General features: G+C 50.1%; 2 protein-coding genes across 2 annotated transcripts in view; both read right to left on the reverse strand.

Annotated features, from left to right (window-relative positions):
• Positions 1–820: 820 nt before the first annotated feature.
• Scgb3a1 (secretoglobin family 3A member 1) lies at positions 821–2,070 on the reverse strand. The gene is made up of 3 exons (XM_055597169.1): positions 2,016–2,070; positions 1,155–1,390; positions 821–844 (listed from the first exon to the last, which is right to left on the reverse strand). Exons 1-3 carry the CDS (start codon positions 2,068–2,070, stop codon positions 821–823), a joined length of 315 nt encoding a protein of 104 aa, XP_055453144.1.
• Positions 2,071–12,119: 10,049 nt separating this feature from the next.
• Flt4 (fms related receptor tyrosine kinase 4) overlaps positions 12,120–18,417 on the reverse strand; it is a 42,348-nt gene continuing 36,050 nt past the window's right edge. Inside the window, exons 29-30 of the mRNA XM_055597216.1 lie at positions 17,625–17,710; positions 12,120–13,919 (exon numbers count right to left, since the gene is read on the reverse strand). Of these exons, the coding sequence (XP_055453191.1) occupies positions 13,721–13,919; positions 17,625–17,710 (285 nt within the window). The 3' untranslated portion in view covers positions 12,120–13,720. The remainder of the gene's footprint in view (positions 13,920–17,624; positions 17,711–18,417) is intronic.

Consider the following 18,417-nt stretch of genomic DNA (forward strand, 5'->3'; position numbering starts at 1 on the left):
TCTACAGGAGCAGTGTTGGGGCTTCAGCTGACCCCTAAGGTCTCTAAGCATTTCTCTCTTGCCATCCTGGGGGACAATCCCCCGTTTAAGGAGGGTATGGGAGCTGCCTCAGAGTAGGCTCTTTATCTGGTCCACGCCTGCCCACGCCCAGACCTATTGTGCTGTAGTGTACAATGTTCCCATGGCAATTTAGGGCATGGTTATCAGACAATCTACAGAGTCTAGACATGTTTTTGTTAACAAGTTATCCAGGGACATTCAGGGCGTCCCCACTCACTTCACCAGAGATGGCAAACAGTTCATCTTAGTGTTTGTGAGTCTTCAGACCAGTGTCTGTCTTCCACAAAGATTTATGCCTCTTGCCGACTGTAGAGGCAATGTATTGAAAATGAGATTCAAACCTCATTTTAGTCCAGTTGGCCTTTCCTCTACTCTAGTTGTGAACAAAATTGGAACTTCACAAAATTGTAAAGATTAAATCTCCGATTATTTTTATAATAATAGGAATGGAAAAATCCCAGCCCATTGGGATTAATGGTTTAAATGTTTAAGTGTAAAAGATCCAAGTAGCTTCATTTTCTCTCTCTCTCTCTCTCTCTCTCTCTCTCTCTCTCACACACACACACACACACACACACACACACACACACGTACGATGCCTTTGGCTTCCTATAGGGATTGGCTTTGAGGCAAGAAGACATCAACTGCAAAGCTGCTCTAGCTGTATTTATTAAGGTAGAGAAGAAGGGCGTGAGCATCAGGGGTTCCAGTTCTTCTTGAAGAATAACATCTTGTCGGGCAGAATTATTCCATGTTCACCTCAACCGAATACTGTCAGGGCCCCCTGGAAAAGAGAAGCCAAGCCTGAGAGTGCCCTTCACTGCTGCCTAGGAATGCTGAGCAGACCTGGGCACCTGAGCTTACTCAAGACAGGGGGGCATAGCTACTGGGGAGGGGTCCCTAAGACGTGCCATGGCCTGCTGACAGTCCGTTGTGCAAGGTACATCCTGAAGAATTCCTTCAGTTTTGTGAGGAGCAGGTCAGGAAGAAGGGCTCTGTGCTGCAGCCTGGGCTGCCTCTATATGATTGAAGGTGGCTAGGGAGGGGTACCCACACAAGAAGGAACAAGCATGCAAGGGAGTTGTCCATGTTACCAGCAGTGACTTCACAGCCCCCACAGTGTCAGGGCCCAGCTCGGTGATGCACTTCCTGGAACCCTCTATGAGAGGACCCACTGGGATGCCCAGGCTGGCCAGGATGAACCTCAGGATGCTCAAGTGGCTTGATGGTAAGCTAGGCACAGCCCCAGCCACAGCGTCTGCAGCTGGGGCAAGGGCAGCCACGGGTTCTACTGCTGGTTTGACCACCGATTTCACAAAGAAAGCGATACCTGCCAACACAAAGAAAGAACCTGAGGCCTTCTCAAGGATCCTCAAGATCCAACTCCTCCAGGGAGGGCCCCCAAGGGAGACCTCACAGCCACCCACCTACATCCTAATTGATGGCTTCCCTGTGTCTAGGGAGACGCCAACAGAAGTGAGGAAAAGTGGCCACAGGGAGGGCCCAGGGAGAAGATGGCTGCAGAGGGAGCCACAGGAGATGGGTATGGTTTTTAGAGTTGAGGACGTTCATACTGTGCTTTGATTGAGGAGACATTAACCAAATTGAGAGCAGGTGGGATGGCTGTTCTCAAGCTAGGGCTGGCCTTTAAACCAGCCATCAGCTGGCAGGTGAAGAGAAGCTGAAGGTGCGTAAATAAGTGAGGGCTAGCTCAAAGGCAGGGTAGGACGGACAGTAGGCTTTGAAGGCCACAGGAAAAAGAGGAAACCTTTGAAGGGAGAAGCAGAGGAGCATCTGGGTTTCTCTGTAGACGCCTGCTAGAAGAGCTACCGTCAGCAGCCTGGTGCACAAGAGGGGCCCTATAGGGTCAAAACCAGCTGAAGTTGGGGCCAGGAAAGAGCAGATACCAAAGGCAGGTCCTTCCATAGGAGATGCTAGGTCCCAAGGAAACTCACCGGAGTCACTGAGCAGAGCCACACAGAATACTAGAAAGGCGGTGGAAAGCTTCATGGTGGAATGAGACTTGGAAGATGCTCCCGGGACATAAGACACTTCCTGGAGCCTGGCCCTGGGGGCTTCATATATCCAGGAGTGGAACCTTACCCTCCTGAGAAATGTGTTGTTTACTCAGCTAATGGGCAGAACTACAGCCAATTTCCTCCTCTGGCCAGTGGACCCTGGGAGGACTGATTGCACATCCCGCCTCATTCCCGGGGATTTCCTCTTGGCAGGGTCTCCTGAACTCAAGTGCTGGCCCTTTCTTCCTGCAAGCAGGAACCCAGGATGTGCTTTGTCTCCGAAGGGCCCACCCAGGCCTACACCTTGATACTGTGGTCTGACCCCACCTCACCATGACCACAGTACAGGCCTGGGGCCATGTCTGTGGTGGGAACAGCTCCCCAAGGGTGAGGAAGGCCTGAGTGATTATGCAGATTCTGGGGCTAAGCCTGAAGAGTGTGTAAGTCAGCAGGTCCCAGGGACCCCAGATCTCTCAGTGAGCTAGTGGTACCTGGTCCCAGACTATGGAAATGTCACACAGTGACAGTGTTCCCAGCTTCTGCTGGTCTGGGAGCATCACTGTGAGCAGAAAGACATGCCTCATTGCTTGGCAGGGTAACCAGGCCTTACTCTTGACTACCTCCTTGGTAGTTGGACCACAGGATTATTAAAATAAAAATAAATAAATAAAAAGACCTGGTGCATTTTTTCTGTCTTGAAATTACTCTCCAAGGCAGCAGATGAGCTTGGTATATTTCAGAGTTTCTTTAAAAGCCCTTTCTTGTCTGCCACCTGCTGAAGTGTAGCAGAGAACAAAGCACAGACACTCCTCCACTAGGCTCATCAGTGGGGAGATCTGACTTCTAGTATTTGAGAATGCCTCTGCCACAGCAGATGAGCTTGCCTTGATTAAGAGAGGGGCCCCAGCTGCCTGCCCCTGAGCTGCTGCAAAGAGTTAGAGTGGGCAAACCCCACCTGTTTTCAGTCCATGGCTTGTGCCCGTTCTCACGCTGCCTCTGCCTCTGCCCATTCTTTACATCTTTTCCTGGGAGGCTTTTTGTTAGTCAGTGTAGAAGTGATTTCAGCAGGGAAATGAAATTTCAATTTAGGAGGCCGCACCTCCTCTTCGTGGCATTTCTGAGAGGATTGCCGTTTGTGAGGCTGTGCCTAGGGCATCTGTGTTACTGTGGATATCGTGGGCCCGCTGCCGCACCCAGAACACCCGAGCCTCCTCGGAAGCACACATTTGTGAAATGGACGTAGCTCTGACCAGCCACCTTCCTAAAAGGCCAAGCCTAACTGGCATGAGGTGCCCCCACCACCCCTTAATCTGTTGACTTTCTGTGATAACTGGAGTCTGAGAATATTAAACAGAAAAGCCCACGATTCTCAACCTTTTTAGGATTTTTATCAGGTGTAACTCACCTTGCTTTTCTTCTTCATCTTTACATTTATAAATACGAATGCAGATTGTCATATTGGTGGGTTTCACTGTGACATTTATTCACCCTCCCAATGTTCTTATTCTCCGTCTTCCTCCTCCACCTTGTCGATTCTGTTTTCAAGCTTTCTGTGTGTATGTATGTTCTAATTCTAGCTTTCATGTATGACAGAAAATATGCAATATCCACGAAAAGACATTATCTAGTCTATGTTTGTGTATTTTTTGTGCTGTCTTGCTGTTGGTTTCTGATTTTATTCTCTTATGATATGATCAGATGCAAGAGATTAATTAAATTATTTAGTACTTGCTAAGACTTGCTTTAGGTTGTAAAATATGTCTGTTTTGGAAAAGTTTCAGGAATGGGGAAAAGAAGCGAAGTCTATGTTCCTGCTGCTGTATGGAATATTCTGTAATGTCTGTTAATTCCAGTTAATCTAATGCAGTTTTCTCAACCTGTGGGTTGTGACCCCTTTGGGAGTCACACAGCCTTTCACAGGGGTCACACATCAGCTATCCTGCAGGTCAGATATTTACATCATGATTCATAACAGTAGCAAAATTACATGTATGAAGTAGCAATGAAAATAATTTTATGGTTAGGTCACCACGACATGAGGAACTGTATTAAAGCGTCCCAGCGTTAGGAAGGTGGAGAACCACGCCTCTCAAACACTGTGTTGTCCTTCTTAATTTACTCACCTGTTTGTTCGAATGGGCCTGACATGGCGGTGCACGCCTTTGGTCCTAGCACTCAGAAGGCAGAGGCAGGTCGATTTCTGTGAGTTTGATGCGAGCCTGGTCTACAGAGTGAGTTCTGGGAGAGCAAAGGTTGCACAGAGAAACCATGTCTCAAGCCAAATATGAATGAATGCATGAATGAATGAATGAAACCTTCTGAATTCTTTTTTTTTTTTTTTTTTTTTGTCCAGCATTTCATCCATTTTGGTATCTTTCGATTCTCAGTTACTAAAAAGCTATGACTTTTTAGCCCCTGAACCATGTTTCTTGTGTTTCTGGGTTGAGATTTGTGCATATGTTGGGGTGGATAATGTCCATTTTTTTGTGGGGGTCTCAGTGACTAACTTCTCTGGAGAACTCCATCCCCAGTACTGTCCAAAGAGAAAGCGGTGTTAACAAAAACAGTAAAAACAGATCAGATACAGTAATACATTTTTAAAAAAATCAAAAACAACTTCACCACTGACAATATTAAAGACACCAAAATGTAGAATAAATGAAAAATTAAAGTAAAGAAAAATCTATTACTAATAAAGAGAATGTTTGTGGGAAAAGAAAACAAGGAAGAAGCAACATCGTAAAAAGGCATAAAGATGAGAAAAGAATGAAAGAGAAGAATGAAAGGTTCTTTGAAATTTTATGCAGCCATCAAGATGTGAAATCATGTTTTCAGGAGAGAGATGCAGCTGGAAATCACTTTTAAGTGAAATAAGCATACAAAATAGCACACGTTTTCTCTCACATCAGATCCTAGATGTAAAACTGTGTTCTGGCAGGTGGGGGGGGGTAGGTTAGTTTTCAGGAAACTTCAAAGAGGTGATGACGGGAGGAAGATGCCTTAAGAGAAGTGGGGGGCAGAGGCCAGGTAATAGAGCAGAGGGGAGAGTGACCAACTAGAAAGGAAAACAGCCATAGTGGGAGAGCAGGGATGTGGGGTATGGGAAAAGAAGGAAAAGAGTAGTGTGCATTGACACGTGTATAAAGATACCACGGGGAAAATGACCGCTCTGGGTGCTAGTGTAGACTTTAACTCCAGAAACTACCGAAGTCCATTCCATCCCCACCATCACCCCACCTGTCGCTAGAACCCTTTATCCAGAAAGCGGAAATCTGTGCCCATTAAATACAAGCCCCTCTTCCTCTCTCCTTTGTGGTTCTTGGAAATCACCACCCTATCCTTGCCTCTTAGTTGACTCTAGACTCTGCCATACTGTCATGGGTCAAAGACTTCTGGTGAGCAAGGGCTGCTGTAACTAGACTCCGGCTTCTGGGATCGTTGTGTTTGTCGTCTTTGAGCGATCACTGTTCTTCTCCACAAGAGCTACCTCCTCCGCATTCCCACCAACAGCAGCACATCTGTCTCAACACTCCGTGTTCTCACCGGCAGGACTCCAGTGACCCAGGTGATCAGATTGGGCATCTAGGAGCTGAGCTTGCATCTGCTTTTCACCATGCCGGCTGAGAACCAGAGACAGCCGAGTTCGGGTAAAGCCCTGAGCAATCTAGGTGGAGGCCTGCCATCCTCGGGGCTCCAGCGGCCTGTGGACTCCTGGTGTCAGTCCAGTGGCCTCCCTGCACACCCTTCCTGGAATTCTTTGTCTTTAAAACAACCTTCCAGCAGGATGTGATGTGTGCCTGGGCTTCATAACAGCACCCCGTGTTTAAAAAACAACAACAGAAGAGAGCAAAACAAAACAAAAAACCTCCCTGGGCTGAATGGTATAGCTCACTAGTGGAGTACTGGTTTCACAAGAGGAAGGCCCTGGATTTGATCTCCAGGGCTGAAAAATGGCAAAAACAAAACAAAACAAAAATCCTCAGCAATAACTGTCCCCCAACTTCCACTTCCTGGTTAAATAGTTTGAGTGACCTCTCCTGCCTTCCCATGAGCCTTCAGTGTGACCACAGGCCTTCTCAGATGATTGCCAAAATGCAGCCTCACAGTAATGCATGCCATCCTGTCCCACCATATCTCATTTCCCAGGTGTGTGACAATCACCCAGGACCGTCCTTGGTGCCAGTCAGTGGGGAGAGTTGAGAGCTGCCTGCATCCTGGGTGCCAGACAAGGTCTCTGAGTTAGCTTCTGGAGGCTGCTGTCAGCACCTGCAGGTGGCTGAAGACAAAACACAGTTCCTCCCTCGCTCTTCTGGAGGCCAGAAATCCAGTATCACGGGGTTGAAAGCCAGGTGGTGGCAGGCCTGCACTCCCTCAGGAGCCCTGCGGGAAGGCACATTCCTGTCTTCTAGTTTGTGGCTTTCCTTGGCTCTGGCTACATCCTTTTAAAGCCTGTTTCTGCTGTTCGGTTGTCAGTGTGTGAGTGTGTGTGTGTGTGTGTGTGTGTGTGTGTGTGTGTGTGTGTGTGAGAGAGAGAGAGAGAGAGAGAGTTATCTTTGCCTATTAATAATACAACTACATGTGATTGCATTTAGGATTGACCCGGATAACCCAGGAGAATCGCTTTGTCTCAAAATAATAAACTTAACTATATTGCCAATTCTCCATAGAAAGTGATATTCAAAAGATTTGGCAACTAGTTTTTATTATGTACCTTATCATCCTTCAATACCTGTTGCTTCCGTCTGTGTTGCTTTCTTACGGGCCAGTGGAGTGTCTCCCAGTGGGTGTCAAAGGCTGCTTGGCATGGGGAAGGGGGAATGGGCAGGGATGAGGCGATCAGCGTCTACTCTAGACCTTCCCCACCCAGTTCCTGTATGTGGCCGAGGGCTGGCTATGATACTGAGAAGTGCTTGGCAGATAACAGGGTCAGTTTGTCCCAGGACGTGTTTGCAGGGCATCCTATGGGCCAAGACAAACATTCATGCTTTTGCCTATTCTCTGAGAATGCAGGAAGTGCTAGAGGTGAACAGTGACTTTGAAGGCTCTGAGCATGGGCCAAAGATCAACTTTGGAACTGTGGAAGGACCAGGAGGACCTCAAAGCTGGGTGCTCTGCCAGGGGGAGGCTTCAGCAGATGGAGACTTAAGGGGAACTTCCTGGCCCTTCATCATGGTTCCTGGCTTCAAGAAGCACCAGGGGAGGTTGTGCTCTGCACCAGGCTGAAGGGACTCAGCCAAGTCCCTTCAAGACTAACAACAGATGCCTGTGCCATCAACAAGCCCCGTTTGAAAGGCCCCCAGACCTGATCATGATTCCCTCATGCTCAGATTTCCTATCCCAGGGCCCAACTCAACTGCCAGCCTGGCTCCAGGGTCTCCGTGGTCCGTGCTTGGTACCCCTCCGTTCATGTACATACCTGGGCCCACAGTGAGGCTGTCATGAGCATGCAGAGATGGAGCTTATGCACGTAGGCTGAGGCAGCCGGCCAAGCAGCCCCCTACCCCCAAGCCCATAGTTTGGGGTAGGTCCCAGGAGGTCTCTTCTTACTTCTTTTCCTTTCATTTTTGCCAGTCAGCACATCTCTTAGTAAGACTTGCCATCCTGGTACCCAGGGTGGAGCCCTCTCTGATACCCAGGATAAGTGCATTATTAATCAAACTATGGACCCCGATTCCATCTCTCAATGGGGAGCACAACTGCCCTGCCTGAGCAGGTAGACTAGCCTCTCTGCCCTTCAGACTGGGCATTTGGATTGTGACCCCTCATGGCAGTTGTGTGGGGGTGGGGGCGAGACTGTCGAGACTTCCATGATGACCTTTTCCGTTTCACCTCGACTCATTGCCTTGTGGCCTTGCTGTGAACCAGGTCAGTCAGAACCCCGCTTTGTGATTATTTTGAGCTGGAGGGTGGGTCTTGCATGCATTGCTCCTGTATCTGTGTAAAACTGATGAAGGCTGAAGTTTGCAAATGGACTGCGTCGAGTTTCTCTTCATTCCTTCTCCATTCTTTTCCAACCAGGAGGTGGGATGGATGGACAACCTCTTCGGTGAGTCAGTACCCAGCTTCCTCCCAAAATCCTGGGCTGCTGCTGCTGCTAATTCTGCTGCTTCTTTTTCACCGTTTTATTGATTTTTTGTGGATTTCACATCATGCACCCCAATCCCCCTCATCTCACCATCTCTCCATATCTGCCCTCTGCCTTTGCAACCTTCCCCACAAAAGAAAAAAAAAAAAAAAAAAAAAAAAAAAAACCTGTTCGTTGTTGAAGTTGTGGTATGTCACGGCGTGTCCCACAGTACACCAAAACACCAAAGATGTTTTGCCAAAACATCTTTACTTGCAAATGCTCATTGTAATAAGTCTTTGGTATGGTTGGAGGCCTCAGGCTTCTGCTACCCTTATCTATACTGGATCCTCACTGGGACTCCTCTTGGGATATAGCCTGTTGTTGCCCTGTGTCATGGAGATCCTGCAGCTTTTTATCTGCAGGACCAGCCTCTTCGTGTGTTCTAGCAGTTCATAAATGAGGTAGATGCTGGGGTGGGCCACCTCAGAGCCCTGGATCTGAGCCTGTGTTGGTCAATCTGCCAGCTCTCCTACTTTGCCCAGATGAGGGGTGGGGGTAGCTCTACTGTGCTGCCCAGGAAAGGTATGGGGGCCACTGTCCTACACCCATGCTACTGGAACCAGCTCTCCCACACTGCCAGGCGGGGCCTGGACCTTTTTGTAAGGGGCCTAATGGAGACTTCTTATCCCAGATCTTCTTCCTTCCCATCAATATGGCCACCTTCCTAGGGATGTTATCCTTGGCCATGGCAAGTGTATGGCCAAGGGATGGATCTTTCTATTGCTCTCTCTTCCTTGAGTAGTTCCCTCCGGGTCAGGTGGGCATGTCCCGGCTCTACTAGTGGCCAACGTGAGGCCACAGCAGCAGGGCCCTGGACTTTGTTTGACACCAGGTGAAAGTGGCTTGGGGAGTAAGACAGGATCTATGTGATAAGGCTGGAGCCACTAGCAGGGCCAGAGCAGAGAGGACTGCTGAGCATTCCCAGAATCCCCGGCTCACCCACCAGGTACAGAGATGGGCTGCTCCCTCCTCAGGGGCCACTCATGAATCTCTGCCAGCATGCCCTCCTCAGTGGCCTCCTTCCTGCTTCCTCATAGCTCAGCCTTCTGAGCCCTGGGGTTCTCAGCGGAGTCTCCGAGTCTTGTTAGGACTTGTGTGAACGGCTTCACATTGGTCAATATTGATCTGGCTCTCTCAAGCACTTCATTTTCCATCTCCCAAGGCCTCCTACAAAGCACCCTATAGTGGAGAGGGTGGGGCAATACTATCATCACGGGTTTTGCCTGGAGGGATCAGGACATTGCAGAAAGTGGCGGAAGTGTTGACCCTGTGGCAAGCAGCGACTGAAGTGCCAAGGAAGGTTCTGCCTTCAGTCAAAACTCGATTCAAGCTCAAATGATGACAACAAAGACCTTGCACTTCTCAGCAATCTCTCTGCTCCTTCGTTCACATTTGTCCTTTCTTGAGTGAGAAGCCGATAGCCAGCGGTGGCAAACAGTACCTCAGCAGCCAGACAAGATCCAAATGCTCACTGCAGTCAGTCTTTGGTCTGGTAAGGAGCCACATCTGACCCCTTCTTTGCAGAGGACTGGCCAAAGTTCCCAGACATAGGCGGTCTCTGAGTTTTCCCTGCCCCAGTTTAGTCCTCATTCCTGTGTCCTCCTGACTCTTTTCTGGCTTTATGACACCCATGTCCAGCTCTAACTGAAAAGTGGAGACGTCCTGCACTGTGCCTCTGATGGCGAGGTGCTGTAGATCATTCAGTCCAGGACAGGGAAGCAAGTCACCTCCTCTGCTTTTGTGGCAGCAATCACTTAACTCTAGATTTCCCTGGGTCAGAATCACTGACAGACCCTCTCGACTGCAGGAGCCTCCTGGTTTTGTGTAACAGAAGGGCCGCAGGTCCTTCTGTCGATGTCCACTTTACCCCTAAGCTTCCAAGGCAGGCTTCCCACCTCTCTCTGCAAGGCCCTCTGTTAGTCTCAATGGCTGCAGCCTCCAGAGGGCTGTTGTGGGGAGATGAGAACCCACCTACTCTGGTGCTGACGGATGAAGGGAGGGGACTCAGTGGGAAGAAATGAGCATGGCCTCGGATCAGACACTACACTCGTTCACTGCTCGCAGTTCTGAAGGCCGAAAAGTCCAAGATCAAGAGGCAGGGATGATGCTGTCCGGTGAGGGCTCACTTTCTGGTTTGTGGATGTGCCTTCCGATGGTGGGAAGAGGGTGAAGAGGCTCTAGGGGATGGTGTGTGTGTGATCTGATCTTTTCGTCCCTTGGTGTGGTGAGGCTCTTCTATTTGAATGCTTGAGAAGGATTAGGAGGTTTGGTTTTGTTGGAGGAGGTGTAGCACTGGTGGGCAGGCTTTGAGGTTTCAAAGGCCTGTGCAATTTCTGCTCCCCTCCCAGCCTCTCTGCCTCTTATGTATAGATCAGACATAAGCTCTAAGCTGCTGCTCCAGTGCCATGGCTGCCTGCCGCCATGCTCCTCTCCATGACGGTCATGGACTCTCTCTCAAACTGAGCTGCAAGGTCAATGCTTCTTGGTCATGGTGTCTTCCCACAGCAAAAGGAACTAAGACACTCGGTTTCTTTTAATAAGGGAAACACCCCATTCCTGAGGGCGCCACCCTTTTTGGCCTGGTTCCTTCCCAAATGTTCTGCCCCTCATACCATCCCCTTCTGATAAGGGTCTTGAGGGGTCACAGTGGTTCAGCCTGTGGCAGATGTCTAATAGATGAGAGGATATGTGATGGATAATCTTATCAACTTGACTGGACTGAGAAACGCCTACTAGACATGACATCAGTAATACCTCTGTAGATTTTAGGAAGATCCCTGCTGATTTTGGGTGGCATCCTCCATTAGGCTGGGGTCAAGATATAACAAAAGGGAAAAATGGGGGAGACCTGCTAATGCCACTACAGACATGACTTGATGAGCGCTGGAGTATTCTCCATGATATGGTCACTTCCCGTACCCATTTTCTCCAAACCTCTCAAGATGGCAGGTCATGATGAGACCCAGGGTCTGATTGGCACTGAAGGCTCCCTCCGATTCAGGGGGCCTCATCTGGTCTCTTGCCTTCCACTCTTGGCCTTACCCAACCCCACAATCCAGCCTGGTCCTGGCTTTCTGGTTAGTGAGAGAGAGGAGATCCGGGTCCTGAGGAACAGGCTTCTGCCACTGAATCTGTGGCCAAATGCAATTGATTCTAACACAACACTGAGTGTCAACATATTTGTGTTTTGTATGGATTTTTCTTTCCTGTTCAGATTTAGATTTATTATAGAAGCCAAGACAGAATGAAGCACCCAACCACAGCAGCTGCCACTGCAGGGAGGGGCTCTTCCCACCAGAATGCCGAAAACTTGAGGGGGCAACAGGCATCGCCAGGCGGGCCCAGAATGGGTAGTCAGCTCACCAAGGTGGGTGACTTTGCCTCAGGCCTTTGCTGGGTGGGGGTAAGGACCCATCCGACTGTGCTGGCTGTTTCTGGGTGCTTAAGACCTCCAGTCTGGTCCAGCTGCCAGGGCTGCTGCCTCCCAGCAGCCATCACTGGCTTTCCCTCTTGGTACCCTGGGATAGCCTGACTTGCAGACACCCTGCTTCCTCAATGTGATTGGAAGAGAGCTGGTGCAGAGGTCTTACCTGGGTCTAGATCCGGTGGTGTTCAGGGAGCAACGTGCGACAAGAAGGAGCCATCTATTTTACTTTACAGATCAAATAGGTGTTAAGAGAACATGTCTGGACTGGGTGGAAGTCCAGCCAGCATCCTGGTGTCTCTGCGCCCTCTGCTGGCAGTTTTGGGGAATGTGCGCCGAGTTAGGGACAGATGGGGACCTGGGTTCAGGAGCGTTGTCAGGGGGACCACGCCATGTTTCCTTTGAGACCTGAGGCTTTTGTGGGCTTTAAGGTTAAGGTCAGAGTTTGATAGACAGCTTACTTAGGATCCATTCATTATAACTCAAAGACTGGCATCGAATTTATTATTATCTCTCGTTAAATATCTTAGATCATTTCAGAGAACACCGCCTCAGAGGACAGAGTTCGTCTTCTTTCCCAGTACGTTTTGGATGTGTGTAGTTAGAAGTCGGGAGAGGTGACACAGACAGGCGATACACACTCGGGGGAGGGTTGAGGAGGGCTCTGCAGGCCCTTGGCAGCCTTCGGTCCTCTGAGAGAACAGTCTCTGTATTTCCGTGAGGCAAGCTTGAGACTCGATCCCACAGACAGGTTAGACGTGGAGGAATGGGGGTGAGGGTGGGGGTCCACAGGGGACAAAGAATACTACAGTCATACATGCACTCAACGTATCATAGAACAATACATTTAGCGGGGGGGGGGGGGGGAGGATCTGCCGAGCAAGCCTCTGCTTGCTGTATGGTCGCCTGTCCTGCAAGCGTTCTTGTTGGGATGGAGCAAGGGATTGGTGGGACTCATCTGCCCGAGGCTTTCTTCTCATAAGTGATGGTTGGGCAGTTTGAGCTGGGCTGGAGGGGTTCCGGGCAGGGAGGCCCCAGCTTCCGTGGAAGGGGTCTCTCAGGACAAGGGTTTGATCGGTTGACAGGTATCAGGTAAACTGAAGGCAGGGACCTCCAAGGGGCCTGAGGACATGGAGTGATGGCTGAGTGCCCCCCCCCCCCAGCCATGTGGTCCTCTGTGCCAGTCCCCCACAAAGTCTTCCTTGACGGAATCCACAGATTATCAGATTCTGGCTCTAGAGCAAAGACCCAAGCAAGGGAGGTCCAGAACACCAGCTATTTTCTCAGGCCAGGCAGGTGGGGCCTGGGGCCTTCAAGAGAGAGAGGGAGAGAGCTGTAGAGACTGACACGCTGTGAGGACCCTGTTGGGGGCCGAGATTCAAAACAGTGTCCTCGGGCTTTCCCATGTGACTCGTGGATGAGTGAATCCTTCACAGCAGCACCCGGTCTCCTGCTAAACTCAACACTCATGGGCAGAAATGTTGCTTCATTTCCAGTCATTGCATACAAACAGCTGCCATGAGGTACTTCTGTGTTTGGAGGACTCCTGCTCCCTTGGTCCTCCTTCCCGGCTTTGAGATGGAAACTCGATCTTCTCTCCTCAGCCCTGGAGGGCCAGGAGAAGGAAGCAGGAAGACAGTTGGACGTGGGGGATTGGGTGGAGGGGATCGTGTTGGGTGGAGTGAGGATGTGGAGGTTCTGGTCTCATTCTACCTCCACCTGCCCCCCCCCCCCCAGAATGTGTGACTCCCAGACACATGTGTTCCTTTTGAGAACCCTGTCACGCACCGGGGCGATGGAAGTGGGTGTCGGAGAAGGATTCTCTCAGGGTGCTAATTCTGTAGCCAGCATCTGTGAATGCTGAGCTGACAGGGCAACTGAATGTGAGGGTGAGGGTGACGAGAGGCACAGGAATGTTGCCGAGTTCAGGGAAGCCCGTGTGTGGGGGGTTGACTCTTCCTGGCTAGGGAGGCTGAGGAGGGCGCTAGGAAACACCTCCTCTCAGCCTGGGCCTCCAGCCTTGCTCTGCTAGGGCCCAGCTGTCAGATCCGGGTTTCAGCAAAGGGGCAGGAGGCCTTGCTGAGGGTCTCCTTAGTAGCTGCTGTCTGTGAAGAAGCAGGCGCCAGCAGATGGGCAGCAGTCGCCTTCTGTACGTGGCTGGGAGACCTCCCCATACTCATTGTTGTAAAACACCTTGCCTCCTTGTGCCCCTTGGGTGGGCCGCCGCCGCCTCCCCTGGGGGTCAGGATGTCCTCTGGGAATATCCGTGTGCTCGCCAGGACCTTGACAGCTGCCAAGACGGGGGAGGGGTATGGTGTTAATAAACAAAGTGAGAGGACTCTGGCTCAGGGTCTGACTGGAATCACCCAGACACGAGCAGAGCATGGTGCTTGCAAGAGGCTTTGAGGTGCACACAGATTTGACATCAGTCACACCACAGACAGCTCTGATGTGACAGGGAAACTTTCCTGCTCAAAGCTTGGACCCAGGGCCATGGAAATGACCAACTTCATCCTCTCAACCCTGCATCATCATCATCATCATCTTCTTCTTCTTCTTTGATATTCTTCCTTCCTTCCTTCCTTCCTTCCTTCCTTCCTTCCTTCCTTCCTTCCTTCCTTCCTTCTTTTTTTGAGACAGGGTTTCTCTGTGTAGCCTTGGCTGTCTAGACTCACTTTGTAGACCAGGCTGGCCCCAAACTCAGAGGCTCCTACTCCAGGTGAGCATCTCTGTCGACTCAGAGATCACCCTCCTGGGCCATGTCTACATCCACACTTACCTCCCTCCCTGGAAGGTGGTCAGGAGATCGTTCAGTTAGTTGTGACATCAGGGTCTCTTCCTGCCACTGCCCCCAAGGGCCCTTCCATCACTCTTGGGGTGCATTTCTAGCTTTGGGGCTGGGAGAACGGCTCAATAGACACAGGGCTTGCTGTGCAACTGTGAGGACCAGAGCTTGGGTCCCCAGCACTCAGGCAAAAGCAAAAGCCGTTTAAGTGTGGTGGCTCACCACGGAAGAAGAGATAGGGGCAGAGGCAGGATGCCTGGGGCCAGCTAGGTAGCTGGCCTAGCTGAGCTGGCAAGCTCTGGATTTAGCAAGAAACCCCTCCTCGGCAAACAAAGTGGAGAGAGATCCTCATGTCAGCTCTCATATGCGAGCGAGTGCGCGCGCACACACACACACACACACACAAACATCCAGGTGCACCTGAGCACACACATACATGAAGAGGTGCGTATACATGCACACATGTGACACATACACATATGAATATACACCACATACATGAAAAAAAAAACCCCTACAGTACATGAGGGTTTGCAGGCTCTAGCCCTTCCTTGCTTGCTCCAGATCATCCACCCTTATCTCATATTTTCTTTGTGATTTTTATAAAATAGTGATCTATTGCTGTTCGTAGCACGGTCCTACTGAGAAGATTCTGATGCTTACCTTTTTTCATCACGAGTAACTTGGTCTTTTTATTAACATTTATGTAGTGTGTGTGTGTGTGTGTGTGCGTGTGCGCGCTCGCGCATGAGAGGGAGACAGAAAGACAGAAAGACAGCCATGCATGTGGATATCACAGGACAAACTGTGGTCCTCTCCTTCCGTGTGGATCTTAAGGATAGAACTCAGGTCCTTGGGCCTGGAAGCAAGTGCTTGTATCCACCAAGCCATCTCCTGTCTCCAAAATATTTTTTTTTAAAAACCAAATTGTCTACTGGAAAATATCCCAGCATTTACTCTTGTAGGTCAATCTATTTCAGTACACTTAATTTTTTAAATCAATAACTTTAAATTTATGTGTATGTATGTGTGCGTTCAATGTGTGTTATGTGTGTCTATGCCTTCAGACATAGAGCTGGAGCTGGAGTTATGGAAATTTTGAGTGGCCAGATGTGGGGTGCTGGAAGAGCACTTGGGTCCTTTGGAAAGATAGTAAGTATTCTGAACTGCTGGGCCATCTCTCTCGCCCCTAGGCATGCTTCTAATATGCAGAGTCATGTCTTCTTTTATGTACTCAAAAAAAAAAAAAAAAAAAAGAAAGAAAGAAAGAAAGTTTGTTCATGCCTCGTAAGTTTAAGGCAAATATGAATTCACTCCCACTGCGCACATTTTCTTTGGGGAGTTCCAAATTTACACATACAGCGCTTCTGCTCCTCCCCTACACCTACTCTTCCCTGATCCTTTCATGTCTTTGTTTGGGTTTGTTTCGCTTTCTTGGTTCTTTCCACTTGTTCGGTTACACATCTGGCCATCTATATTGTCCATGGAGTGCCTTGGTCTTCATTTTAAAGAGGATTTATCTTTCCCTTTCTTCCGGGCGTCACCGTAGTCTATCTTCACGTCACCCATTTGTATTCTGAGCTGTTGAATTTCCAATTCTTGGCACGGTGCTTGTTTCTTCACGTAGTCTCTTCTGTTGGCATGTTGTGTTTGATGGCCTCTCTCCAGATGTGTTTATGTTTATTTAATGTGTTTGAGTAGCAGCAGCTTTACTCTCCGCAGGGTTATGGATTCCGTGACTCCTTCACGGTTCATAAGCTGCAAAGTCAGTTCCCTGTGCAACTGTGTGGCAAGGTGATTCGGTTCATGTGATGGACTGACGTCACAGAATCCAGGGTCCCCTTTCATGCTACTCTCACCATTGCTGTGAGATCGTGCTACAAGGACTCTGCAAGACCCCAGCACCACAGTTCCAGACTTCCCAGCCTTGAGGGACACGGATCAACCACATTCTTTCTCATTCTCAGTTGCCCAGGCCTTCCGTTACAGCAGCAGAAGCTACACTAAGACTGGTGGCTCCCTAGGTTTCCTCATCCTGAAGTGTCATTTCAGACACTTTCATATCTTTGACATCACCTCGGGTTCCCCTGATCACGTCCTTTCCAAAGCTTCCAGCCAGTCCCGCTTTATACCAACAGCCGGCCTGTCACTTTTCCTGCAGTCATGCTGCCCAGTGCAGGCCCCGAATTGTTTCAAGATCTCCTTCCACCCACAGGCTTGCAGGGATGTGGCTCTTCAGCGTGTGGGGGCTCCCGTGGGAAGAGCGTGGCCCTGGGATTAAAAGAGGTGGGAAGGACCTGGGCAAGCCAACTCCCTCTTCCTCCCTGTAGATGCCTCCTGAGAGACAAGCGTTTGGAGAACATTCATCAGCCAAATGAATGCACCTGCCTAGTGATTTGCTGCTCCATGCAGGGAAACCTGTGTAAACAGTAGTGCCCTCTGCCGCTGTTCAAGTGAGCTGCAGTTTCTGCGACGAACAAATGTTCTCTCTTTTCTCCTCTTCCTCTCCCTCTCTTCCTCTGAATTATGGACATTATCTTACTTCTGTAGGGTCATTATCTTCTGGAACTTTCTTCTTTCCTCACCACCAAGCAGCAAACTCTTCCAGCTCTGTCAGAAGCAATCCCTTTCCAAGATGGCTGCCTCTGGAGTCTCAAACTTGTGCCAGGAACTTTGTTCTTCTCCTGTGTTAAGACTTAGCCTACTCCACTGTTGACTGTCTGTGTGGCACATGGCTTTTATGGGACAGTCCCCAGCTGACTCACCTGCTGTGGCTCAGGCTGGGCTGTGCTTGGCATGGTATGTCAAGAACACACAGACACGCAGACACAGATACACACATACAGACACATACATGCACAGAGAGACAGAGATACACACACACACTCTCTCTAAGTGTCTTCATTCTAGCTCCTCAAGAAACTCTGTGTGTGTCTGTGTGTGTGTCTGTGTGTGTGTCTGTGTGTGTCTGTGTGTTTTAAGGATGTGCTGAGATTTGAATTTCCATAGTCATCATCATCCCTCGGGTGGTGCATGGTGGTAGGTCATGAGCAGAGCACTGGGTGGGGCTGTGATTTGGACCTCGGGGTGAACCCACAAAGAAAATCTTTTGGGTAAGAGTGCTAGAGCACCACCAGGCCCCAGCTGCTTCAGTGGGCTGCCTCTCAGGACTCTCCCGGGGATGGCACGCCTACTTTTGGAGGCTCTTACCTGAAGCTGCCTTCTTGTCTGTGCCTGTTTTCTATCTGCTCAAACTCCTCTGAAGCCAGCACCATGCCGCTGTCTGTCTGGTTATCCTGTGGGGAAAGAACCAGCCTGTGGACCACACGAGAGGCTCTCCTACAGGGTAGCTGCTTCCGGGCCTGGTCAGGAGTCAAGGGACCCGGGCTAGCGGGCCTTATACCTGTACCCAGGGAACTGAGCTAGGTGAGTGGTATCTGACAGGAAGGGGAAAATTATGGAGGCCGGGGATGGGGGGTGGGGCTGTGTCTGGGACACTTCAGACTAGAGGGCTATAGGTTAAGCACGTGCTCATTCTGAGTCCTCCACGAGGCAGGAGCTGGAATCTCAGAGTTGTTCCCAAAGGTCTTCACTGAGTCCTGGAGACATAGGCCTAGGTAGCTGTCATCTGGTCAACGGGTCCTCCCTGATGACCTCATCACCTACCCTCGTGGGCCAGAGCTCACTGACTGGGTCCAGGTTCCATGGCCCGTTCGGGACTGACCTGGGTCCGCAGTTGCAGCCACTGGCCACCAGAGCTCAGGCCTGGGGGCTCAGTCTTGTCACTTACAGGCGGACGCCACTGCTGAGCCTCACAGAGCTCCGCTGCATATGAGCTCATCTGTGGACCCCTGCACGCTTCCCACCCTCCGCACTGCAACCCTCTCTCAGAGACACTTGTACTCTGTGGGTTGGCGCCGACCACTACCTACGGAGCCATCTTCGGTGCCCAGGCTGAGGGCGTGTGAGCTCCCTCTCTCCTTAACACTCACATATTTGAATG

The sequence above is a fragment of the Psammomys obesus genome, unplaced genomic scaffold, assembly GCF_907164565.1.
Source record: "Psammomys obesus unplaced genomic scaffold, mPsaObe1.curated_primary_1811, whole genome shotgun sequence".
NCBI lineage: Eukaryota > Metazoa > Chordata > Mammalia > Rodentia > Muridae > Psammomys > Psammomys obesus.

What these genes read in the sequence shown, in the direction of transcription:
- Scgb3a1 (XM_055597169.1), bottom strand. Translation starts at nt 2,070, where the DNA reads ATGAAGCTTTCCACCGCCTTTCTAGTATTCTGTGTGGCTCTGCTCAGT. An exon ending in GGCTCTGCTCAGTGACTCCG is followed by an intron (nt 1,391 to 2,015) that starts GTGAGTTTCCTT and finishes TTGTGTTGGCAG; the next exon opens with GTATCGCTTTCTTTGTGAAA. An exon ending in GGGCTGTGAAGTCACTGCTG is followed by an intron (nt 845 to 1,154) that starts GTAACATGGACA and finishes TCTCTTTTCCAG; the next exon opens with GGGGCCCTGACAGTATTCGG.